Source organism: Oryctolagus cuniculus, chromosome 9 (assembly GCF_051225735.1).
Source record: "Oryctolagus cuniculus isolate XC-2025 breed Fujian yellow rabbit chromosome 9, ASM5122573v1, whole genome shotgun sequence".
Lineage (NCBI taxonomy): Eukaryota > Metazoa > Chordata > Mammalia > Lagomorpha > Leporidae > Oryctolagus > Oryctolagus cuniculus.
This window is the reverse complement of record NC_142875.1, coordinates 137,729,007-137,754,967: the sequence shown is the minus strand read 5'-3', so window position 1 is coordinate 137,754,967 and position 25,961 is coordinate 137,729,007. Positions and strand designations below refer to the sequence as shown.

The window sequence follows — 25,961 nt, the reverse complement described above, 5'->3', positions numbered from 1 at the left end:
TGAGCTCAGCACCCACAGCCACCTGAGCTCAGCACCCACAGCCACCAGACAGCACTCACAGCCACCTGACCTCAGCACCCACAGCCACCAGACAGCACCCAGAGCCACCAGACAGCACCCACAGCCACCAGACAGCACCCACAGCCACCTGAGCTCAGCACCCACACCCACCAGACAGCACCCACAGCCACCAGACAGCACCCACAGCCACCTGAGCTCAGCACCCACACCCACCAGACAGCACCCACAGCCACCTGAGCTCAGCACCCACAGAGCCCACAACCACCAGACAGCACCCACAGCCACCAGACAGCACCCACAGCCACCCAACCACAGTGTGTGGCACACTGAGCCTCATGCAGGCAGCAGCTGCCCTGATGGACATCTGCCCCTGGACAAAGGCCAAACTGCTTGCTTCGCCCGCTCACAGCCTGACCTCGCCTGGCCTTGTCGATGCTGACCTGTGGCCCGAGTTCACGGCCGGCGCACAGGAAGGCAATCCTCACGCTTCTCGAGCTCCGCGTTGCGACCTGACAAGCCAGTTTTCACGAACGCTCGAGCGTGCTAGAAAGGAAGACTCACGGCTGTGTGTGACGTCGTCAGACAAAAGCTAGCCCAGCCGTGCCGATTTCCTCTTCTCGCATTTTCTGTCCGCTTCGTCTGCTCCTCCTTTGTGCTTTGAAATAGTGGATTTTTCATCTCATCATCCTTGTCATTTTGTTCCATGTTTTGAGGCTATGGTTCCAATGAACAGACTCTTAGCACATACCTAAAACTCCGATGTGACTCTCTTAACCCTTTACTAGAACACCTAGTTGTAATTTATTGTGCTTACTGATGTATTTGGCTTTATTATCACCACCTGACTGCTTGTCTGGCCTTCGCATCTGATTGTTAGGTCTATCTTTCTTGATTTCTTTTGTTCTCCTTTGCTTGGCTTGAAGCTACACAAGCTCTGTTTGTCACTTTTCCTAGCCATTGTACGTTCATCGCTACCTCAGGAAGCCTGCAGTTCACCGCGTGGGCATCTCCCTCCTGCACAAAACAGAGCTTGGGGTCCCTGGATGCCCGTCACCTGTGCCCCGCGCAGCTGCTCCTGTCCAGGTGGAATTCCACCCTCCGCTCTCACACTCAGAGCAGACCGCGCCAGCACCGCGGCACAGGTGACCCCACAGAGACGGTCTCCTCGCACCCTTCCTTCCTGCATGCCTCGGGCCGACCTGCCATCATTTTGCTTCTGGGTCAGGAGCTGGTGAGCATTTTCTTAGCAGTGTCTGCTAGTTGTGACGCTCTCATGCCTTTCCCTGCCCTCCCAGCAGGCCAGTGGCTGCGCGGGACATGGGATCCCAGTGCCTCCCTGTCTCCCGGCTGCACCGTGGCTGGCTGGAAGTCGGCCTGAGCCTCACCTCTCCCTGCAGGGCAGCCTCCCCGCCCAGCGCCCTCCGCACGCACTCTCCAAGGTGCTCCCAGTTGGATTTCTGGTCCTTCATCTCTTGATGCTCACTGGGCTCCTGAGGCCAAGCTCCATGCGTCTCACAGGTCTGCAGACGTCTCAGCCGCGCTGTCCTGGAAAACGACCTCAGCTTCCTCCCAGCACCGCGCTGTCTGCCTCACGCCCTCAGCATCTCCGTCTTCCGGTGCTGTCTTCGCTCCACGCTCCGGGGCAATCTGTCAGCTCGACGTTCCTTGGCTGTGCATTCCTCTTGCTGGCTAAGCTGCCCATCAGGTTATAAGATTCAGCACCAGGTTCTAGTCCTGATTCTGTCCCGGTTGCCCCTCTTCCAGGCCAGCTCTCTGCTGTGGCCTGGGAGTGCAGTGGAGGATGGCCCAAGTGCTTGGGCCCTGCACCCGCATGGGAGACCAGGAGAAGCACCTGGCTCCTGCCTTCGGATCAGCGTGGTGCACCGGCTGCAGCGGCCATTGGAAGGTGAACCAACAGCAAAGGAAGACCTTTCTCTCTGTCTCTCTCTCTCACTGTCCACTCTGCCTGTCAGAATAAAAGATTCAGCACCCATTTTTTGTTGCAGACATTTGGGGGTGTTTTCTAAATCCTCTTAGATAGAGTCTCTTGGTGCCTTACTTTCTGAGCTTCTGTTTTATGCTGTTTCTGAAAATTGCCCACAGGCGACGCCTCCTGGTCCACTCCTGCCCATTCCCGCTCAGAGCGCTGCCCTGCGCCCGTGCCTGCGCCTACGCCTGCGCCCGTGCCTTACACCACCCCCGGGATTTTGTGTGCAGCAAGTCTTCGCGTGCCGAGAACCTGCAGGCAGAGTTTGGGTTCCGTTCCGCCAATCACCTGGCGTCGCTTTATTTCGTGGGCTTGAATTTAGACTGCAAACCCAGAGAAGTGGTGGCTTCGTGGAGAAGCCGCTGCCGCCGATGCCTCTCCCTGCTGGTGCTGACGGAGGGGGCCGCCAGGTGCCAGGTCCTCGGCTGCCCTTCAGGAAGGCGTTGTGGAGCAAGCTGGAGAGTGGGCAGTAGGGAAAGCGAGCACAGAGGCACAGAGCGGGGCTTGTGCAGGGAGTGGCCCGCTCTGGCCATGTGAAGTCTCTGTCTCACAGTCGGTGAGTGCATGCTGACGAAGGGGAGGGACCTGCTAGCAAGGGGAGGGATGTTGGTGGCTTTTCTGGGAAGTAGGCGGAGATTTCCTGGAATTCAGCTCCCGCCTACTGGCTCCTTCTGAGGTCTTCTGCTTGCTGTCATGGCGGCTGACTGGCAGGTGCATCACTTAGCATGCATGGATGGCCCCTAAACCAGCACCAGCCTGGTCCAGGCTGGGGCCTGTTGATCTTCAGAGCAAGTTGAACAGTCTCCTGTGGCCTTGGGATAACAGGAACTCCCTCTGAGGGGCTCAGCTGCCCCATCTCACGCTGTCCAGAGTGGCCAGGGTGGCGTCCTGGTCCCCAGGTGTCATGCTCCTTGCCCAGAGTTCTGTGCAGGTTGACCCCTTGCTGTTTCGCCAGGTCCCCACGGCTGTCCCTGAAGCCATCCAGGAGAAGCCTTACTGTCCCAGGCATCCCCAGACGCTCCGGGGCAGTGAGCTTCCTCGCTGCCTTCCCACGGCCAGCTCGTTGTCTTGCACCGTGCTGACGAGTTAAGATCTCAGAAAACTGCTTCCGTTGGGAAGCCCGACGAGGTGTCTGATCCACTGAGCTGCTAGAGATGGGGAGCATTAGATGAAGGTGGCACACACTTGACACCTGCGATTCTTTGTCCGTTGTTCTTGTCCTCAGATGCCTTCTACTTAAAGGACCCAGAAACATGGCAATAAATCCGTAATTACTGCAGATCAAATGCCAACGCGTCTCCCACTGGAGGGGGTGCTGCAGCCCCTCACAGTTGGAGCCCTGAGGGGGAAGTGAGGCGGCTGTGCGCCCCACAGGAGCCTCTGCTGGGCCAGGCTGTGCAAGCTTGGGGTTCCCGGCCGGGGAGGAGGGGCTGTGATTTCCACTCCTGGTGCAGTCGAGATGGGGGCGCTGCTGGGAGCAGCGCTGCCACTCTACGTTTATTTCCAGTCCTCGTCCAGACGTCGAGGGGAAGGGGCCGTCCAGGCCACAGCAGCTGCGGCCGTTGGAATCTGTGGTTCTGCTTGGGGCTCAGGAAGCACAGCGTGCTGGCCCACCAGGGACCTGGGCACAGGCTCACACGGGCCCTGCAGCCTCTCCTCTGTGTGGGTGGGGGCTTTGTAGGCAATTGGGAAATTGCCCCCCCCCCCAGACCCATGAACCACAGCACCGGATGGGTGACCCTTACATGCTCACCTCCTCCCGGACTAGAAGCCTGCGGGTGGAGAGTCAGAGGCCAACTGGGGAGCAGAGGAAGCGCAGGAAGGAAAATCCAAAGGGGGGTCCTCAGCTGGGTGGGGCGTGGGGCAGGGAGGAGGGCAAGAGGCCGGGGAAGGAGGGGTAGGGAAGCCACAGTGCGGCATCTCCCCACGTCCCTTCTGCACTTGGCACCTGCCACCAGGAGGTCAGCCAAGCCGGCTGCCCCTCCCTCCCAGGGTCCAGGGCCCCAGCTATGCCACGGCTCGCACCTGGTGTGGATCACTTGCCCTCTCTGGTAGCTGCGGCCAGGGGCATGTCCTGTTGGCCTCTCTTGGTTGAATCTGGGCAGGGGCCTGGGTGTCAGACCACTGGCTGCCGCAGCTCCAGACAGGAACCAGTCTGCGACCTCCGGAGGTGCCGCTCACAGGAGCCACACAGAAGAAGAACTGCGCGTCTCAGGCACCCAAGCAGGCTCTTGGCTGCTGAGGCGTCGTGGTGCCCAGGAGACTCGGCCCTCACCATTCGCACAGCACTGCTCGGCCCACGGCTGCTTCTAACGCAGCTGCGTCCTTGCCATCCTTGCTAGCTCCTCACGCCTTCTCGGTGGCTGGGGGCGGGGCTCCCTGAACCTCTTCTCCCACCTGCGATGTGGGAGCCAAATGCAGAGGAAGAGGCTTGTGGCGAGCAGGCGCTCAGCCTGCGGGAGGCAGTGGCGATGGCTAAAGGGTCCTGGGTCCCTGCGCCTGCACTGCTCACACTCAGGCAGGTACACTGGGCCGAGCACCTGAGGTCAGTACCGGTTCCAGAGAGTGTCAGGCGTGCACTGGAGGCGACACAGCACCACCCACGTGCTCCTGCGCTGGGCCTCCCAGCGGCTCTCAGCTGTGAGTGTGGGACGTGGGCACGGCAGCGGCCGCAGTGGCAGCACGGGCACGGGGCTCTGTGCCCGTCCCAGGCCCCGGGCAGAGCTGTGCAACGCATTCCTGGGCTGCGTGCGGAATTCCCTTCCTGTCCTGCAGAAGTACGCAGGCCGGACCACTGAGGCTGGAGACCTCCCTAGGGGCCGGGCCTTCTGCGGGAAGCACTCAGCCGTGCCCTGCTGACCTCTCAGCACGCGAGTGACGGGGCCACACTGCCACCCCCAGAGCTCTCCACTTACCCATCACCAGGCTCTTTCTAGAGGAGCAAAACAAGAATCCCGGCACTGGGAAGAGGCTGCTTCACCACCCCCCCAGGGTCATTAGTCACTCCCAAACCCACAGCTTGGACAGCAAATCTCTGGGCACCTGGAAGAGCTCGGGGCTGCCTGTGCCTGGAGGTGCAGGTGGGAATCTGCACCTCCCCACCTCTGGCCCCAGGGTCTGTCTTCCTGAGCCAGCAGACGCTGTGTGTGGGCCAGCGGCTGGCAACCTGGGGGGTGTGGGAGCAGGTGGGAGAGACACAAGCCAAAAGCCCCAAGGATGGAGATGTGAGTTGGGCTGCTGGGAGTGGAGCCTGGAGCAGGCAGGCTTGGCGGAACTGGCATGGCCTGGTTCCTGGGGCAGGCACCAGTCTCCCGGTTTTGCTGTCGTGTTCTAAAGAGGTCAGGAACTCTGAGTGGACAAAACTCTTGCCGAGGCCGCAAGACTCCCAGAGCTGGACTTGCAGGGCACAGAGAGATGGCAGCTGAGGCCGCAGAGGCGGACACTGGGCACCTCCGCAGAGCCCCCACAAAGCTCCCAGGGAGCTCGCCGTGGCTGGGCTGGGCTGTCCGGGGTCTCAGGGAGAGGGGTCCACAGCGAGAGGGGTCCGCTCATGTCATACAGAGAGGCAAGGTTGAGTCAGAGTCTGGGCTGCAGCCCCTGTCCACCGGCTCCACTGGCTGCTCCAGCAATCAGGCCATCCACAGCCCGTGGCCCAGGGCAGGAGCTGCGGGAAGAGAAAGTCGACACCTCCTGAAACTTGGCTGTGTGTGTGCGTGTCCGATGTCATGGTCAGACTGGCTCCTTCCTGCAGGCTGCAGCCACACAGCTCAAAGCCCAGTGCTTGCTTCCTGTCGTCGTGGACCTGTGTCTCTTCACTCCATTTTCACCCTCTGCAACTCGGGCAGGGAGCACAGTCCTACACCCTTTTGTCCTAATGTGGGTTAGCATAAATGAGTTCGCCTTCGGAGGGGGTGGCCTGGCTGCTCCTGCCCCAGGGCCCCTGCTCAAAATGTTCTTGGCACAGCCTGCTGAATGAGCGTTGGCCGTGCAGTTCTGCCACGCCCCAAACCAGAAGACATTCAAGTGGGGTGGGGGGAAAGTGCCCTACAAATGGGAAAAGCAAACAGACGGGGGAGCTCGCAGGTGCACTGCTCCCTGAGCCCAGCGTCTGCACAGCTGCAGAGCCACTCCCTGGGGCTGGGGTCTGGCTTCCAGGACAGCAACCAGGCTGGGGAAAAGAGGACCCTCTCCGCCACGGTGCGGAGGCTGCGGAGCCAGCTGGCTCCTCCTGGATTCGTGAAGTGCGGTGCACAGGGGTAGCCTCAGCCTGGCTCCTTGGGTCTCCTCCTGGCGTCCTGGCTTCTGCGCCCTGCAGCCCAGTATCTCGCACACAGCTCAAGCACTGACCCAAACTGTGATCTGAGCATCCCAGGAGGACACAAGAAACGGGAAAGGGTGTTTCCTGCAGAGGTTCTGGTGCGGGGCTCACAGCCCTCCACCCAAAGCGGCCAGCCACGGCTCTGCAGTGCATGGGTGCTGGCGGCCGCCAGGCTCCCGGCGGGCAGGGCAGGGGAGAGCAGGAGGCGACCAGCGAGGGCACCAGGACGCAGGAGTGGAGGTGCGCATGCCCTCTGGCTTTCCCACTTGCACAGAACGGCCATTCTTGTAAGGAGAAAAAGTCCCATTCCAAGTAAAGCCAGGACATGCCATCATCCAGCACAGGCACATGGCACGCGGGTCCTGCCACAGACAGCCCTGGAGCTGCCAGGCAGGCAGGACCCGGGAGAGGAGAGGTCAGTCAGGAGCTGGGGGACTCTGAGAAGAACCTGACTTTGGACACGGCCATGGGGCCACAGTGCTGGGGACCAGAGAAAGCTGACCTTGCAGGTCTGCAAACCCAGAGCCTCTGCGTTCTCTACAGCTGTGGGCGACAGGGCAGGGAGGGGGGGCCTGGGCGGGTGGCCTGTCACTCCCAGTGCTTGTCGGCGCTGCAGGTCCTACCCACCTGAGGTTGTGACGAGGACCCAACAAGAAACTCCCTGGAGCCCACCACACACTAGAACCTCTGCACAGAATGCGCACTGCGCACTGCTGTGACCCGGGGCTGTGGGGTGGCACAGCCGGTCTGGGGAGCTCGCGCCCTGCCCTGTTTGCCAGGTGCCAGCAGGCCCGCCCCCTTCAGAGGCTGCTGGGTTCTGAGAATGCTGGGGGGGGGGGGGTCTTTCCAATTTCCAGCCACCAGGCTGCAGCTCCCGGGGTGAGGGTCTATTCCTAAATCCAACCAAACCCAGGCCGATGCTCTTCCCCAAGAACAAGTGCCCCCCCCCAGGGTCTTCCTCCAGGGGTCCTCGCTGACCTGGATAGGGAGAGGACAGGGGTGACAGCTGCTCACTCCCAGCGAGCAGCAGGTGCTGGGGACTAATCACAGCCGCCCCGCCTCAGTTCCCCTGTTCAGCGAGCCCCTCTGAGACCGCCATCGACCCATTCCTCCGTGCCTAATGGAGGCCACCAGCTGCCGGCGACCCAGCCAGAGCCCAGGCCGCAGCAGGGCAGCAGCAGGGGCGTTTCCGGCACTACTGCAGGTCTGGGGAGCATCTGGCCCTCGGGCCAGGAGGCTGAGGCCGGCCAGGGAGCGGTGACCACGCGAGCGTGGGCCGCCCAGGGGGGCCGCGAGCACCACAGTGGCGGGCAGGCGGAGGTGCGGTCCGACGGCCAAAGGCGCGCGAGGCTGAGTCCACCGGCCACAGCGCGTGGCCGACCCAGTCGGGGCGGAGCCGCGGGGGCGGGCGCAGGGCGGGTCCGGGCGCGAGGCGGGGCCAGGTGCCAGGCGGACACCCCCACCCCGCCCCCTCCTGCTTGTCAAAAGGCAGCCGCGGAGCGAAGGCTCCGGGACCGCGAGTCGCGAGCCCACCGGACGGACAGGTGGGACCCGGGAGCGGCGGGGCGGGGGTCCAGGCGTCTGGGCGTCGGCGCTCCGCGTCTGAGCGCAGTGCCGGCTCCGGAGCCTGTCTCAGGGCATACTTGGCACCGAGCTGCGGGCTCCGGGACCCTCAGACCTGACGCAGGGGGACTGCAGGGCTGGGGAGTCGCAGGCGGCGGGCGGTGCGGCGGTGCGGCGGTGCGGGAGCGGGAGTGGGGCCCCGGCCGTGCGCGCGGACCTGGAGGGTCCCGGTGCCGCCTCTCTCGCGGTCTGCGGAGCCCACGTGTGGTCACCTGCGATAGTAGATCTAGGTCTTCCAAGTATTTTTCTTTTCGGGACTTCTCTTTAAGTACCCTCAGTGGGTTCCGGTGCGTTTGGTTTGTTTTCGCGAGCGCCTGTCCGCAGACGTCCAGGAGAGCTCCGGGCAGGCGTCCGAGCCCCGGAGGCTCAGGGCGGAGCTTCGGTCTGGGCAGTGAGGGGAGCCGGGGTGAGGAGCGGCAGAGGGAGGGTCTGGGACTGGGGGCGGCGGACAGCTGCTCCTTCTCCCTCCCGGGTCTGCCCCAGCGGCCGGGAGCCGCGGCCCGCCTTCCTCACCACCTCCTCCTCCATGCGCCAGTGAGTCAGCCTCCTGTCTGTGCTCAGAGCAGCCAGAGGGGCCGCAGCCCTGGCAGGCAGCTGGGCAGGCATGTCCCGAACACCGCAGAAGCGCTGGGCAGAGTTCAGTCCTGCTCCAGCCCTCTGCTGCCGGCCAGGGGGTGGGAGGGGGCCAGCTACAGCTAGCCTGGGGCTGGCTGTGGGCTGGTTCCAGAAGGGGTTCGTGGTGAAAGATGTGGCTTTGTGTAAATTCACATCTCAGCCCTCTGCGAGGGTGGGCAGTCGCGTCCCGCCCCATGGTGTCTCTGCCAGGGAGGTGGGAGCCCGGCCGGGGTGGGGGTGGGTCTTCTGCACCCTGGGCTCTGGACTCTGTGAGCTCAGCGCCGCATGCAGGGGCCCAGCCTCGGCCCCTCGCTGTCCAGCCGCCGAGCCAGAAGGTAGTGAGACTGCAGCTTTATCCAGAGAGGCTCCCCAGCAGAAGCCGGGGCCCAGAGCCCACGGCTGCCACTTAGGGCCTTCCTTTGAGCTGCTGGAGAATGACCTGGGAGGCCAGCCGGGCACAGCGCTGACCGAAAGTGCGGGAAGCTCAGCGTTCCCGGGCTGTGCGCTGACCGGGGTCAGGGTTTGGGCTCTGTCCGGCCCTGATCAGCTGCGACCTGCCGAGCTGGAGGAGAGATGGGAGAGAGACGCAGCCGCCAGGCCCCTCTCCTCCGCCCGTGTGCCCAGGCTGCTGTGGAGGGCCTGCGTGGTGTTTGGGAGCCCCGGTCGCTTGTACTCACGGCTCTCCGAGTGGTGCCACTCTGGTCTCCTCTGCACTCGGCTCCAGAGGAAGCTCCAACAGGACTGCCTCAGCTCCTCCCAGGGAGAGAGCAGGTGTCTAGCCTCCGGCCCAGGGGAGGAAGGCCTGGACCAGGTGATTATCCTAGATGGGGAGAGAGTCCAGGCCGAGACCGGCCCCCGGAACTCCTGCTGCTCCATTGCTGGGCAGAGACCGACGGGGCCCGGCTTCCCATGGTCCCTGTATGAGCCGGTTTGGGAAGTGAGGACAGGCGGTGGCCGTGGGCTGGCCCCCGCTGCTCTCCATCTGTGGCTGAACCAGGACCTTCGTCCATTTGTGCTCTGCTCTCTGTACCTGTTCCCCGTGCTGCCGCCCTACTATACTGGGTGTGCTGGAGTGACTGTGATTTAGCCTCCAAACCGGGACACTTTTGAGACTGGAAGCGGCGCTATGTGCTGGTTCAGCCAGGACAAGGGACACCAACTGGACTGCGCGGGCCCTCCCCGTGGGGGCCGAGTGCTGCAGGCTGCTCGCGGGAGTCACAGCCAGCCCCATGCTGTCGCTGGGGTGGCACAGGCCCCAGGGGTGACTTACCTTCACCCTGGGCTAGCGCCCCACTTGTACCTCACACAGGGACAGAGGCCTGCGGCTCCTCTTCTGCCCTGGGGATTCGGGGGACGGCGGGGCCAGCCCCACGCTTCCTGTTTCCCTGCTCAGCATCTGCAGCCTCTGCGTTTTCTCAGCACGGCTTTCCAGACCTCTGCGCTGTGCCGTCCCACAAGAAGGCAGGCTGCGTGCAGGTTAACACCCAGGAAGGGAAGGGCCGCAAACCTTGGCCTTGTGGATAGAGGACACAGGTCGCTGTAATCAGGCTCTGGGGCAGTGGTGCCCAAGGTGGAGACCAGCGCCACGGGGAGGCTGCCTGGACTCTCTGGCCTGCTGTGACCACTGGGGAAGTGGTACAGGGTGAGGGCGTGTGGAGGGGAGACTGCCCTCCCTGTGCGTCCTCGTGGTCAGGGAAGGCTCCCTGGAGAGTCCCCAGACATGCGGGGTGCAAGCAACTGCGGCATGGGGTGTGGGGGCGCGTCAAGACCTCCTGGGAAGTCCCACCTTTAAAGCGGGGGAGGAGGGGGCGGGCAGGCTGGCCGAGACTGGCGGCGTGGGCCGCTCTGAGAGTCTGCGTGTGTCATGCCTTACAAACCTGCCCAGCCGGTCCCGTGCCAAGGAATAGGCCCGGCAGTGTTCCCAGAGCAAGGCGCCACAGTGCATCCCTGCTGCCCAGGGAGAGCCCCGGTTCTGACAGGCGTGTGGGCAGCTGCACCAGCGGGAAAGTGGATTGGGCAGCACCAGCGGCACATCCCACACAGCCGCTCCCTCTCACGGCCTTCTGACCACAAGGCGAAGCTTTGCGTGTGTGCATGGGTGGCAGTCCAGGCCTGGTGGGTGCCCGTGAGCCCAGCGTGTGCCACCTGCTTGGCCCTGGACGCAGGCTCATGGAGTGCTCACCTGGTGCCAGGTGCTTGGCTGTGTGCATGGGGAGAGTGCCCTCCAGACCTGTGAGAGACAGGAGCCCTGCTGCCGGTGTTTCACAGAGGGGCACAGCGAGGCTCAAGGCGTGTGTCGGACGCCCAGGCCCGCACTTGGCTTCTGGGGAGCTCCGAGCGCCCTGCCTTCGCCGAGCACTGGTGCCGTGCCTGGTACATTCCAAACCCGCGGGGAAGGTCTGTGAGTGGCACAGTGGGCGGACTGAGGAGTCTGAACAAGTCAACCGGGAGCCCGCTCAGGTACGCAGAGGTTGCTCTGGGGACAGTGGCCCCTCGGGACTCCTTCCACCCACACCCTGGCCCCTCGGGCCTCTCTGGCATCCTGGGCACAGTGTTAGGTTAAAATCACCAAACAAGATCCTGAGAGAGGCAGCACCACACAGGGACTGCCTGGAGGCAGATGGCAAACTCTCTGCATTTCAAACAAACCACTTTGTTGAGAACCTACCATGTGCCAAGTGCTACTACCCCTTTGGGGCCCCTGGACCGAATCCAGCCCGGAGGGAGAGATGGCCCCTGGCCTCCCCGACAGCCGCCTGCATCCCCGTTTCTGCCTGCTGTGGTTCTACCAGCGTGTGTGTGGGGAGCTGGGCTGGCTGCCTGGGTCTGACTGTGGCGCTGTGGGTGCACCCAGGGTTCCTCACTGCCCAGCTGTGACCTTGGGCAAGTTTCCTAATCCCTCCGAATCTCAGTCTCCTTATCTGTTGATTGGGGGTAATAACAGCTCCTGTGTAGGATTGAGAGAGGATTAGTCAGGTACCTGGCACAATGCAGGCCCTGAAAACACATCCAACAGTCATCCGGATACCAGCCAAGAAGCTGCTACACACTGGGCACTGTTCAAGACTGGGCTCAGATATGGACCAGGAGCCTGCTATGTGCGGGGCAGTATTGAAGACTGGATCAGATATGGACCAGGAGCCTGCTATGTGCGGGGCAGTATTGAAGACTGGATTGGATATGGACCAGGAGCCTGCTGCACGCTGGGCAGTAGTCAAGGCTAAGAATTCACTTCAGACGTACTGGCCCTGAAAACCGCCGTTGCCAGGGTCCCCTTTGGAACTCAGAAATGGCTGTGCTGGCCCCTGCTAAACTCAGACGGGCTGGTTGGTCTCTCTTCTGCCCTCTGTGAGCTGAGTGGCTGGGGAGAGGCTCAGGCTCCCTGGGACTCCGTGTCTTCCATTCTACTGTTTCTGACGCCGCCTGGTGTCTCGTGCCCGCGGTCCGTGCTGCGCTGGGTGTAGGTTCAGGAGCATCAGCGCACTGGGCCCCCGCCTGGGAGCCGTGGGACACCGTAGCCCTGCCCCGCTCCTCTCCACATCAGCCCCTTCCTCACTCCCCATCCCAGGCAGAATCTGATGCTGTTGGTCGGTTTTGACTCGGGAATTTACAGACGTGTCAGCACGTTCCTGATGCACTTTTCCCGCTTTGTGCCATGCTTCCAGATTTCTGTGCCTGGATGTGCCTTGTGCGGGGTGTGTGCCGTGGTGTGGAGGTCCACGTGGAATCCATCCCAGGTGTGCATCCCGGGCCTAGCTGGTGGGCGTGCGGGCTGTTTGCAGTCTGGGCTGTGGTGATGTGGCGCGTGTCTGAGGCTTTCCCTAGGCGCCTGTGAAAGTTCACGCTCAGGACTGCGATGCGAGTGACAGTGTATGCTTGGGGGGAGGGGTCTGTACAGAAGCCACCCCTTGGGCAGCTGGTGACGGTGGCCATTGCTCCCTGTGCTTTCGATTACTTGATGCAGACTTCGTATCTAAAGCGAGAATGCTGCATTGGATGAGCCACCACAGCCCTACCCGCTGTAGTGACTGCTGACCGTGGCCGAGGGCCTGCGCCGGGACCCGCATGCGTGCCTGTCCGAGGTACCTGTCCCTGCTGCAGCCAGATTCTGGGGGTGGTGGGGGTCCTTCTTTCCCGGCTCCCAGCAGCAGTGGAGGGAAACAACACTTGGTCTGGCTTCTGTTCAGCCAAGAGCCCGTGTGCTGGCTGCTGGTTCTTCTCTCTGGGCTGGGACGGGTCATGGGTGCATAGGATCTGCCTGGAGAGCAGGACCTGGGAGTCGTGGGCCAGGCTGGGTGGGCTGGGGCCCACATCTGTCCAGGGTGTCCCCGCCATCTGAGGACGCTGAGGCGGAGGACTGTGTGCAGGGGGTACAGGCAGAGCGAGCCTCCGGTTCTGGACAAGGAACAGAACCCTCTCCAGGTTGGAGCTCCTCCCTGGGGACACTGAGGAAGGAGGGTCAGGCAGACAGATCAGTAGCCGCTGCCCACCTGCCAGCTGCCTCAGGGACAAATCTGGAGGTGAACTTGGCAGTCTCTGGCCAGCCAACCCCAGCTCTGCACTGTGCCAGCCAGTCTGCACCTGTCGGGTCCAGGGCAGGCAAGAGCCTCTCGCCTGGGCTTCCCCCTGGTCACCGGGCCCTGCTGGGCCCAGTGCTAGAGGGCCCCACCTGTTCTCCAGCACCAACCCCACCTAGTGGCTTTTTCTATATTGACCTTTGGCCCTGGTGAGGCTACTGTGCTACATGGTAGCTGAAAACCCAAACACAGATTATTTGGCCGAGATGCTGTGAAACGTTGGCCCACCCCAGGAGCTGGCAGCACCGTCCCAGTGTCCACAAGAGCCCCAGAGGCCCAGTTGTTTGCCCAAAGCCAGGGACTGAGTCTGAAGCAGACTCGGGTCCAGCTCTGAGCCCAGGGTGGGTGCCTGCTGGCCGGGGCTCCCTCTCCTGCTGGTCTGAGGCCAAGGGGGAGAAGCTGGGCAACACCTTCAGGGCAGAGTTCTTTGTTAGCAACGGCTGCTGCCAGGGCGGGCAGGTTCTGCTGCCCAGCCTCCCTGGCAAGCACACCCACGTGCTGGGTGCCATGCGAAGGAGTGGGGGAGGGGCCCCGCAGGGAAGATTCCACTGCCACGAACTGCGCTGGAGCCTGAGGCCTCTGTCAGATCACGTGTGTGGCCGGGGGCCGAGGTGTGGCAGCGAGCACAAGGAGGGGGCGTCTCTTGGGAAAGCCCCCAAGAGGCCAGCGACTGGAAGGAGATGCGAGCAGGGCCCGTGGGGGCGTCCCCAACGCCAAGCCCCCATGGGAGAACTCCCTGCTGCCCCACCTGCTGGGCTGTGAGGCGCATGGACATTTCCCAGAGGGAGTGTGGTATGTGTAGCCCCTGGCTGGAACGAGGGCCGTGACTCAGGCAAGCTGTCCCGGTCACTGTGCAACCCCATAGTGTCCAGCTCTGGTGCTCATGAGCAGATTTGCAGAGCTTGTGCCCACCCCAGTGTCCAGCTCTGGTACTCGGGGAGCAGTGCCCAGGGCTGTGCCCACCCCAGTGTCCAGCTCTGGTACTAGGGGAGCAGTGCCCAGGGCTGTACCCCCCCCAGTGTCCAGCTCTGGTACTAGGGGAGCAGTGCCCAGGGCTGTGCCCACCCCAGTGTCCAGCTCTGGTACTAGGGGAGCAGTGCTCAGGGCTGTACCCCCCCCAGTGTCCAGCTCTGGTACTAGGGGAGCAGTGCCCAGGCCTGTGCTCACCCCAGTGTCCAGCTCTGGTACTAGGGGAGCAGTGCCCAGGCCTGTGCCCACCCCAGTGTCTAGCTCTGGTACTAGGGGAGCAGTGCCCAGGCCTGTGCCCACCCCAGTGTCCAGCTCTGGTGCTAGGGGAGCAGTGCCCAGGCCTGTGCCCACCCCAGTGTCCAGCTCTGGTGCTAGGGGAGCAGTGCCCAGGGCTGTGCCCACCCCAGTGTCCAGCTCTGATACTAGGGGAGCATGTCCAGGGCCTGTGCCCACCCCAGTGTCCAGCTCTGGTACTAGGGGAGCAGTGCCCAGGGCTGTGCCCACCCCAGTGTCCAGCTCTGGTACTAGGGGAGCAGTGCCCAGGCCTGTGCCCACCCCAGTGTCCAGCTCTGGTACTAGGGGAGCAGTGCCCAGGCCTGTGCCCACCCCAGTGTCCAGCTCTGGTACTAGGGGAGCAGTGCCCAGGCCTGTGCCCACCCCAGTGTCCAGCTCTGGTACTAGGGGAACAGTGCCCAGGCCTGTGCCCACCCCAGTGTCCAGCTCTGGTACTAGGGGAGCAGTGCCCAGGCCTGTGCCCACCCCAGTGTCCAGCTCTGGTACTAGGGGAGCAGTGCCCAGGCCTGTGCCCACCCCAGTGTCCAGCTCTGGTACTAGGGGAGCAGTGCCCAGGCCTGTGCCCACCCCAGTGTCCAGCTCTGGTACTAGGGGAACAGTGCCCAGGCCTGTGCCTACCCCAGTGTCCAGCTCTGGTACTAGGGGAGCAGTGCCCAGGCCTGTGCCCACCCCAGTGTCCAGCTCTGGTACTAGGGGAGCAGTGCCCAGGGCTGTGCCCACCCCAGTGTCCAGCTCTGGTACTAGGGGAGCAGTGCCCAGGGCTGTGCCCACCCCAGTGTCCAGCTCTGGTACTAGGGGAGCAGTGCCCAGGGCTGTGCCCACCCCAGTGTCCAGCTCTGGTACTAGGGGAGCAGTGCCCAGGGCTGTGCCCACCCCAGTGTCCAGCTCTGGTACTAGGGGAGCAGTGCCCAGGGCTGTACCCACCCCAGTGTCCAGCTCTGGTGCTAGGGGAGCAGTGCCCAGGGCCTGTGCCCACCCCAGTGTCCAGCTCTGGTACTAGGGGAGCAGTGCCCAGGGCTGTACCCACCCCAGTGTCCAGCTCTGAGGCTAGGGGAGCATTGCCCAGTACCAGTACCAGCTGACATTTTTAGGGAGTGCATTGACTTCTCTGACACACCTTGCATGTTCTATCTCAGTGGACAAAACAGATGGTGTGGGTGTCCCTGTCTGTGGCTCGGTACTGTGGCAGTGCCCTGTCCCTGGCTCCCAAAGGCCTCCCCACCCTGTCTGCTGCCCCCCTGCACTTGAGGCTGGCTGACAGTAGTGGGTGGGGTGAGGGTGGGCATGGGGCCCTCGCAACTGATGGCTGAGGCCAGCCTCCTCCTCGTGCCCACCCCGAGGCCCACCCCGAGCTGCTGGGCGGAAAACAGCTCCCTGAGCAGGTTATTTTGCTCTCGGTTAAACTTCAATCCGGGCTACAGATGAGCCCAGCTGTGGGTGTTTTTCAGGCCAGGGGGTGCCCTGGGAGAAGTAGGGAGTGGTGAGGGGAGGGGCCTCACCCTGCTCACCTCGGAGCTGCTCTGTTGGGCTACTTCTCTGGGGCAGCCTGTGGAAACCCCCTTACCTGGTGCAGGGGCCCAGGTGGGCATCGGCAGATGCCAGGGCGGGGGCGGAGCCTGCTCCTGTGCAGACCCTGCCAGCTCCTCCTCACTGACAGCTGCTCTGGGATGAAGTCCATCCTGGCTTCACGCCTGGGTGGCAGAGGTGGCTGCCACGGGCAGGGCTGGGCCAGGGTTCTCCTGTGTTTCCTACGTTTCCTGGCCCTGGGGAGGATTCTCCAGATGACAGTATTTGGCCTGAAATGCTGACACGTGAACGTTGTCCCTGGCGATGGCTCGAGGGCGGGGTCAAGCTGTGCTGGGCGGGTCTTTGTGTCTCTGTCCCAGCTGCTGGGTTCCCCAGAGCGCCTTCCCCCACTCTCCCTTCCAGCTCAGGTCCTGCTGTTCTTACTCCAGGGCCTTGGCCGAGCTCCGGCCTGTCCCCCTGAGCCGTGACATAGAGGCTGCATTTTCTTTTCTCCACCGTGGTCAAGGCCGGTCAGGTCGGCTGAGAACCTGAACCAGATCTGCGAGTCTTCCACAAGTCTCCGTGGGTTTACTGGGGAAGCGGTTGAGGGGAGAGGGGTGTGCGTTCCCTGTGGCGTGGCTGGTGGGCTCCTGTCTCCCAGTGCCCTGGCGCTCCACGGGCCCGCCCCGCGCCACAGCTCACACTGCAACGTGAGCCCTGAAGCCTCCCTGGCCCCCATGGGGGCTTGAAGGGGCGAGGACAGAAGCCCAGACACAGCACAGCCCTCACCAGCTCTTCCGGGAGAGTCCTTGAGCTCAGAACGGGGGGCAGCCGGCTTGCCTTGCGGTGATGGTTGCCGTGAGTGAGGACCTCAGGGAAGTTGCAGGAACCCAGGCGAAGCGTCCACCCCTTACCACTACCCAGCTGGTGGGGTCCTACCTACCTTGGAGGACCCCGGGACCCTCAGCAGGGTCCCAGGGCAGGAGCCTGCTACAGGGCTTGACTGCCAGCTGTCGGGGGCCGGGGGCTGCGGGGCGGTGCTGCCCTAGCCCCAGGCAGGGGGACCGTGGGGCTCCTGAGCTTCCCCGGCTGTGCTGGCTCCTGCAGCACACATACTAAGACACCTCACCGGGTGGTGGGGACAGGACGAGCCCAGCGGAGGTGGTGAAGCTGACCGGGGGCCCTGGCCCTCTTCTCTGGAGAAGTCCAGCTTGTGGCTCGGCTGCTCTGTGTGTGTTGGCAGAGATTAGAACTGTCCATTTATGCCCACCGCAAGCAGCCAGCATTTTGGAAGCTATGGGGGTTGAGGTCGTCAGGTTCTCAGCTCAGCAAAAATGTGGCTTTCTGGGCAGTGCTTGGGTGGAGATTTTAGGGCTGAGAGCAAGCGTCCTGTCCCCGCCAGGGGTTCCCCAGTGAGTGCACTGGTAGCTGTTAGAGTTCCCGCAATGATGGCCGTGCCCAGCGTCCTTGTCTGTAGCCAAGGAAGCAGGGCAGTGGGTGCAGCTGGGCAGAGGCAGGGAGCCAAGGGCTTAGGGTTGGGATACAGACCTCTCTCCAGGCACAGCAGGGCCTGCAGCACCAGAGGATTGTGTGACTCAGGACTGATGAGGAAAAGGAGCCTGACCAGGGTGGCCAGGGTGCACAGACTGGATCGAGGACAGCGTCAGGCAGACCCTTAGCCTTGGGGAGCCCTGGGGCACGAGAGCCAGGCTCGGAAGAGGGGAGGAGGTTTTGCCAATTGTTCTGAAGCCATTTTAAAATTTTTTCTTCTGAGAGCAAAACAAAGACAGAGACAGAAACAGAGAGAGAGCTTCCCTCTACTCGTTCACTCCCCAAATGGCCACAATGGCCAGCACTAGGCCAGGCCAAAGCCAGAAGTCAGGAGCATCGTCCAGATTTCCCACGTGGGTTCAGGGGCCAAAGCACTTGTGCCATCCTGCACTGCCTTTCCCAGGCCATCAGCAAGGAGCTGGGTCCAAAGTGGAGCAGCCAGGACTTGAAGTGGCGCCCACACAGGATGCCGCAGTGGCAGGTAGCGGCCTTACCCTCTAGACCATAACGCCGGCCCCATTTGTTTGTTTACTTATTTAAGATACCCTGTTTAGCTGTCAGCTGCGCCAACAGTCACAGAGGTTGGGTCCCCCAGAGTGGGCGGGGCCTGCCCTCCCCCCACCTTGCTGTGTTCCCGTGGGCTGCCCCATTGTCCAGCTCTGTCGCCCAGTCACTGGGCAGGGAGCCTACATGTCCCAGCTTTCACCTGGAACAGGTACCTGTGGGAAGTGCCTCCATGCTAGTCTCCCAGGAAAACCCAGCCAGAGTGCAGAGGCCAGGTCGGCGTATGCCACGTCCTTCTAAAATATTCTCTGGCTGTCTTGGGTCCTTGTCCACACCTTTGGCTGTGGATGCTGGAGCTAGGGCCGCAGCTGGTCATTCGGAGTGCTGAGTGACCCTTGCTGCTGAATCTGTTCTCTGTGCTGGGTCTTCCCCCACAGACCACATCAGGGCCCCCAGCCCTCTCCAATGGCACCATGCACTCTCCCGGGTAGCTGCTGGGGCAGGCGTGGAGGGGGGGGAGCACTCGCCCTTGTGCGTGGCCTTGGACAGACCACTGCCCTCAGCGGCCCCCGTTTCTTCAGCTGGGAAGCCAGAGCACGGGCTACTGCTTAGGATGGGGCTGGTTGCTGGGCTCCGGCCACCGTCGGTGCCCTCGCTGCTGGCCTGCAGAGCAGTAATCAGCCCAGAGATCTTGTTGACAAAGCTGAGGGCAGAGTTTCCACTGGAAAAAAGCAGCTTGCAGGAATAATTGCTGCCGATAAGGAGTGGAAATCGATCTGAGCCAAGCACGTGTCTGCTGCCCCGACCCTGGGGCCTCCCTCCTCCTGGTGCTCGCCAGGGCACAAGGTGGCCTGCAGGTGGGAAAGTCTCAGTGAATGGAAGAACGGCGGACCTCCAGCCCCCGACACTTCCGCCACCTTCGGGGTCAGCTTTTCCTGGTGCTGCTGGGTTGCGGGTCACCCCGTGTGCCTGGCCAGCCAGGCGAGTGTTCCACGCCTGCCCAGGAAGTGGCCCTGGGAGCAGCTCCCAGCTGTCGACACGCCTCTTGGGATGAAGGCCATGGCAGCCTCCTTCCTCTCTGCCTGGGGCGCCTTGGGTCTAAAACACAGGTCAGGGCATCCTGCGGACTTCCCCTGCGCTCTGCGTAAGCACTGTGGAGGCTGTGGTTTCGGTGACGCTTTCCTGACGAATGTTGCACACCGGTGGTGCTGCTGGTGCGGTGTGGTGGCCCCGCCAGTCCTTCCCCAGACTCGAGTGAGCGGCCTGGTCTGCTCGGCCTAGGTGGGGCCCAGAGCTGGCTGGGGGCCGCCATGGAGGCTGCATGTGATTGGGCCTGTGCGTGCCGGCGGGCTTGCCCGGAGTGGAGCGGCCCGAGAAGACTCCGGCACAGGCGGCAAACCCCTCGCGGAGGGCCTGGGAAGCTTGAGGCCTGGGGGTTCTGAGATGCCCGCTGGGCCTGGCGTGTGGGTGTGCTGGCCGCCATCCTCGATGCGTCTGACGCACATGTGTGTGTGGAGGGGGCTGGGGAGACAGGCGGGGAGGCATGGTCTAGACAGCACCCCCTGCCCGGGCGTTCACCCTGGAGGTGACACTGAGGCTGCCCTGGGCAGAGAAGGGAGTGCGCTGGGAGGATGGAGGAGAGAGAGCATTGCTGGCTGTGGCGCGCCGTGCTGTTACAGAGGGGCGGCGCGGGGAGCGTGCGCATGCGCCGTGGCCGCCACACGCAGGCCCCTCGGCGTGGAGCCCGCCGAGCATCTCCCTCTGAGAACAGAAGACCAAGAGAGCTTTGCTCTGCATTTCTTTCTAGCAGGGCTGGGAGCTTGCGGCCAGGTTCAATCAGGGGCCAGTTTGGGTCTCCCCGGGCAACCTGGAAAAGGGACGGGGCTGCCAGGCTCCTGCTGGTTCCCCCTGGAGACCTCAGCCTGTGGCGGCTCCCCTGGGCTCTCAGGGGTGTGGAGAAAGCTGAGAGGGGGACCCTGGGGGCTGCGTCCCTGGTCCTCCTCGGTCACAGCTTGAGCTTGCTCAGGGCTCCGAGGAGGGTCTGGCCCACGTGGTGCCGTGAGGCTGAGCCCGGGGGCTCTGCCCGGGACACGCAGCCCCCACCCACAGGCCGCTCCCAGGTGCGCTTTGCGAGGATGCGGCTGGGAGACGGCGGCACGTGTGTGGGAGGGGCGGCTGCGGTCTCGATGACTGGAAGGAAGTGGAGTTCTGTTTCTGCTAAGGCAAGGTCAGCACGGGGGTCAGTGCGGGGGGTGGGGCGCAGGCCTGGAGGAAGGAGCCCTGCCGGCAGGATCTGCTCCTCTGCCTCTCGTGGCTGACTGTGGGGTCAATGACGTGGCTGGCCAGCGCTGCCCGCCTCCTGCCTGGACGAGTGCGGAGCACCCCCCAGAGCCGTGCGCACAAAGACGCCGAGACCCCCGAGGGGAGGAGAGGGTGGGCTCTCCCAGGGAAAGCCACTGACTGGGAGAAGCCCAAGCAGGGGTGCACGTGGCCGGCGTGGCCCCGGGCTTTTGAGGATTGTCAGCCTCGGGCTGGGGGTGGGGAGAGGCGGAGGAGCAGAGGCTCCTAGCTGAGCTCCCGGGCCGATCGGCAGCGCCGGGCCTCGACTGCCCTTCCCTGGGAAGGGGTAGCAGCAGAGGGCTGGTACAGTGCAGGGTGGCCCGTGGGGAGAGGAGGCTCCCGGGCATGGCGCTCTGCGCCCGCTGAGTTGGGTTTTGTGTCTGTGGAGAGGTCCAGGGGCTCCTGTCCCAGGCACACTGTGGCTCCAGCCCAGGCCAGCACCTCCCTCCCACACTCAGCTGGGGGTTTGAGAGCCGCAGGTCGCCTTCGAAGGAGGCCGCTCCTCCCTCCTGGCAGCACGAGAGGGCGGAGGAGACCCCCCCAGCGGAGACCCAGTGACCTCCGCCAGGTCTCCAGCCCCTGCCCGGCGGTCTTGGGCCTGCTTGTTGGCCTCTGTGGAGGACTGGCGGGGACTCGGAGCAGTGTTAACGTGGTGTCTCCCCTTTCCCTGCAGATCCTGTGATCCCAGGACCCCGCTCGCCGCCTGCTGCTTCAGGTGCTGCCACGCCGGCTTTGCTGCTGAGGGCTGGGGTGGAGGGAGGGGCCTTGCCAAGCAGAAGTGCAGCTGAGACCCCCACAGGCACACGGGGCCAGGACCCCAGCGCCCATGTCTCCTCCTGTCCCTTGTAAGGGTTCGGATAGAGCTGGGAGAACAGGGAGCATCCCGAGGCGTCCTGGGGTCAGCCCCAAGCCTGGCTCCGGGCCCAGCAAGAGGCAGGCTTGCTGCTTCCTGAGAAGAGGTGCGGGCCACTCGGCGAAGGCTGGGTGCTCTGGCCAGGCACAGAAGCCCCCGTGTGAGATGGGGGGGGGCTCTGAGTGGGGGATGAGGCTCTTGCCTCACACAGGGCAGGGCAGAGCTGCCGGCCAGGTCAGGTCTGTCCCGAGGGCCGTCAGCACCGACACGCGTGGGCGTACTCTGGGACCTGGATGCCCGGCCCAGAGGAGCCTGAGGTGCAGTGTCCGAGTGACTGGGCGGGAGGGCGGTAGGTGAGGGCTGCACCAGGAGGGCCTCCTGCCAGCCCCGCCTGACTGCCTGATGCGGCCCTGGCCTGGTTCCTGCAGGGATGGAGGCCGTGGCAGCTAGCACTTCCCTGCCTGACCCTGGCGACTTCGACCGGAATGTGCCACGGATCTGTGGGGTGTGCGGTGACCGGGCCACCGGCTTCCACTTCAACGCCATGACCTGTGAGGGCTGCAAGGGCTTCTTCAGGTGAGGCCAACACCAGGGCTGGGGGGCAGGTTCTCCCGGGAGGGCGCCCTGGGGTGTCGTGTCACGGGAGCCGCAGGCTCCTGACCAGGGCTCGCTTCTCTCATCCTGGGCTCCGCGGGACGTCGCTCACCTGAGCTCTGCCCTCCCAGTGCCCCACGGAAGCCCCAGGCCTCACGAGCTCAGGATCCCGGTAGGGCTGGCCCCACCCTCCCACCCTGTGCTCTGCCAGCTTCTCCCCGACAGCCTGGGTCCCAGCCCGTGTGGGAGAGTGCTGCGGGGGCCAAAGGGAGACCCCAGCCTAAGACAGGCGGGGGTGCCGCTGTGACCTCTCAGTCGCGTGTGCTTGTGTCAGTGTCCCACCCACACAGCTGGCGTGAGGGCTGAGGAGGTGTCGCACGTGGGTGCCACGGTGTTTGGAACGCAGATGGCGGTAAACGTCTTCTGAGTGTGCGGGGCCAGTGCCTGGGTGGAGCTGTGCCCTGTGGGAGTCGCAGGTCTCAGCAACCAGCAGCCGCCCTCGCTCACTGCTTCCCAGGCCTGAAGGGGAGCCGTGACCTGGGCGCTGCTGTCTGGCAGCTGGCTGCGTGGGGCTCTCTGTGGCCGCTGGGTTGGTTCGCCGAGTCCATGCCTCACCCCCCCCCCCCCCAGCCTCCTGCCCCAGATGTGTAGCTGGCTGCTTGTCGATCTGGGGAATTGGAGTCGCCAGTTCCCCAGATCCCTCCAGTGCCCCTGTGGTTGCCGCCCTCATCACGCTGCGGGGCTGGGTCCCCAGGAGACAGCTATGTGAAGACTGGGAGACGGAGGATGAGTCGTGCCCAAGGCCAGGTGTGGGAGATGGCATTGCCCGTGCGCGTGCCAGAAACCTGCGGTGTGGGTACAGGGCGGCCCCTCCCTACACACCCACAGCCACAGTCTGCAAGGCTGGGCACTGGGGCAGGAGCTGCCTCTGTCCCCTGCCCTCCGTCTGCCCAGTGTTTTCACTGTTCCTGTCCTGGGGACTGAGCCAACTGCACCTTCTCAGGAACCAGCAAGTCTGTGGTTTGGCTCAGATTTTGTTTGATCTATAAAAATAAGCAATCACACGCAGAGATAGACACACAGAGACACGTGCACAGACACATACAGACACACTCAGAGATAAACATGAACAGACACACACAGAGGCAGACACACAGGCACAGCACACACACACAGACGTGCACAGACATACAGATGCACAGCACACACACAGAGACACAGCACACACACAGACACAGCACACACACACAGCACACAGGTTTGCACACACAGCACACAGGTTTGCATACACAGACACACAGGACATACAGAGTACACACAGCACACACAGCACACACACAGCACACATGGGACACACAGCACACACGGCACACATAGCACACACAACACACACAGCACACACATACAGCACACACAGGACACACAGCACACACATACAGCTCACAGGTTTGCATACACAGACACACAGGACACACAGCATACACAGTACACACAGCACACATGGGACACACACACACACAGCACACAGGTTTGCATACACAGACACACAGGACATACAGCGTACACACAGCACACACAGCACACACACAGCACACATGGGACACACAGCACACACAGCACACATAGCACACACAACACACACACAGCACACAGACACAGCACACACATACAGCGCACAGGTTTGCATAAACAGACACACAGGACACACAGCATACACAGTACACACAGCACACATGGGACACACAGCACACACGGCACACACAGCACACACAACACACACAGCACACACATACAGCACACACAGGACACACAGCACACACACAGCACACAGGTTTGCATACACAGACACACAGCGTACACACAGCATACACAGTACACACAGCACACATAGCACACACACAGCACACATGGGATACACAGACACACAGCACACACGGCACACACAACACACAGCACACACACACAGCACACACAGACACAGCACACACAGCACACACAGAGCTGATCCTCATTGTTTGTGGACTCTGCCCCCTGCAGCACGCCTGAGGCCATTTCCGGGCAGACGAGCGGGGCAGCGACGGCCCTGCTTTCACGCTCTCATGACTGTTGCTGGCAGTGTCAGGATTCACCGCAGTCCCCCGACACCAAGACGGGAGCGGTCGGCACAGCTGAGCAGGAAACGCATGGGCCGCTGGTGATGAGCCGTGTCCCTGGAGTGGCGCTCAGTGCCCGCCAGCCCAGCTTCCGCGGCCACCATGCACCTAGAACCCCCGCGGGTCCCGCGGGTCCTCCCTGCCCCTGCCCCATGGCTGGAGGACCCTGCTGTTCCTTCTGTCAGTGGAACTCGGGTCCCGGGACGGTGGCCTTGGTGCTCTGGCGTGAGGTGGCAAGTGCATGCCGTGCAGGGGCGAGGCCCTCGGCGGTGGTTCTCGGAAACACTGCTTCCTGTTGGGCCCTGGGGCCTGGCCATTATGCTTGACCGTTAGTTCAACCATTCGAGTGGCCCGGGAGCCACTGTGGTCAGCCGGCAAGCCCAAGACTCAGTCGGGCCCCAGGGAGGAAGGAAGGGGAAAGAGACCACTGTCCCGTTGCTCTGGCCGGGGACGAGAGGCCGCTGCTGGTCAGCTCCTCCCACAGGCCCTCCGGTGGTGCATCTTCTGTCTGCTGCTCCGTGCTGCCTTCCTCCTGCCTGCACCTCGTGTGTCAGCTGTGAGCCCCCAGACCCTGTAAGGATGGGTCTTAGGGGTGCAGGGAGCACAGGGTGGCGTGGGGAGGTTGAGGATCGTGAGGGGCATCAGCAGGCTGTGTGTGGACCTCTCGCAGACTCTGGACAGGAAGGGAGGCAGAGAAGTCGGGCAGAGGTGCCCAGAGGATCAAAGTGCCAGGAGCTGAGAGGCCGCGAGGGCGTGTGCGGCTCAGGGCACGGCTGAGGAGTGGCCAGGAGGAAGCCTGTGCCAGGCCAGCAGCAGCGGGAGGGGTGAGGCGCGTCTCCCGTGGTGGACAAGAGAGGTGCTGGGTGGAGGAGGCCGGGGATCTGCCCGAGGACAAGTGCAAGGGCTCAGAGACCTCACGTGTCCTTGGGCCCTTGCTTTGTGTCCTGAGGACGTCATGCGTGGCTCAGCCTCAGCTCTCCCAGAACCCTCTCTGCGCGCATCCAGGCGCCTCACAGCCCCACAGTTTTGGTTGGTGCCCCAGCATGGATGGAGAGTCGGTGGCTTGTGATGAGGACCGGATGCGCTGAGTCAGACCCTAGTTCCAGGCTGTGTGACATGGCGAGAACCACTCAACTCCCTGTGCCTTTTGCTGCCGCTGCAGAGTGGGGGTGGACCGTTCTGGAAGGTGGTTGTGGGGCTGGGGTCTGCAGGGGACAAGACCGTTTTTGTGGGTGGGTGGCGCAGCACCTGCGGTGCCTCTGCTCCCGGGGACAGGCATTCCTTCCCTCCCCTTTGCCACCCTGGGACCCCCGAGCAGCAGGCAGCAGAGAAGAAGGGCTGGGCCAAGGGTCTCCTGCCAGTCAGGGTTCCTCGGCCCCTGGGACTGCGCGGGGGCAGGGGGGAGGTTTGCCCTGGGCTGAGGAGCAACAGCATGCAAGCCACACCCTGACCCGAGAGCAGGTGTGAGACGTGGCGTCTGCGCCCGGGCCCCCGCCCCTCCCTCCCCTGAGTGCCTTTGCCGTCCACAGTGCCCTGTCGTCAGGGCTGTTCTGTTGTATAGGCCTAGGGAGGCTAAGTAACTGCCCAGGTTGTGCATCAGGACTTAAACACGGAAGGATCCATCAAAGCCTGTATTTCCCTCTGGTTTTCTAGTGGGGTGGACATTTCACAAAATAATGTTTGCCTGTGGGCTCAGACAATGCAGCAAACAGTCAAAGCACGGAGGCAGAGCGTGCCACTCCCCACAGGCAGCTCTGCACCCCTCCTGGGGGCTCCCCGGCCAGCAGGCTCACTGCACAGGAAAGGAGGTGGAGCCAGCGCTGAGACACCCGCGTCCTGGATCAGAGCGCCAGCCCCAGTCCCGGATGCCCAGTGCTTCTGGTCCAGCTCCCTGCTCACGCATTTGGGAGGCAGCAGTGAGGGCTCAAGGACGTGGGCCCCTGCCGCCCACAAGGGCAACCCCAGTGGAGTTCTGGGACCCAGGCGTCAGCATGCTGCAGCCTGTGGCCATCTGGAGAGTAAACCAGTGGATGGAAGATGTGTCTGCTTCTCTGTC

The 25,961-nt window shown here is 63.2% G+C and overlaps 1 protein-coding gene across 6 annotated transcripts in view; it reads left to right on the top strand.

Moving 5' to 3' along the window:
* Positions 1–296: 296 nt before the first annotated feature.
* VDR (vitamin D receptor) overlaps positions 297–25,961 on the top strand; it is a 45,812-nt gene continuing 20,147 nt past the window's right edge. Inside the window, exons 1-5 of one of the 6 annotated variants that reach the window (XM_089304091.1) lie at positions 297–7,870; positions 12,230–12,301; positions 12,529–12,646; positions 20,979–21,020; positions 21,587–21,734. In XM_089304091.1, coding sequence (XP_089160217.1) covers positions 21,589–21,734 — 146 coding nt within the window. In that variant the 5' untranslated portion in view covers positions 297–7,870; positions 12,230–12,301; positions 12,529–12,646; positions 20,979–21,020; positions 21,587–21,588. Of the gene's footprint in view, positions 7,871–12,229; positions 12,302–12,528; positions 12,647–19,651; positions 19,796–19,826; positions 20,193–20,217; positions 20,399–20,515; positions 20,609–20,978; positions 21,021–21,586; positions 21,735–25,961 lie in introns of those variants that run through there. The other 5 variants (XM_051850427.3, XM_089304089.1, XM_089304090.1 and 2 more) reach the window with 5 other exon arrangements.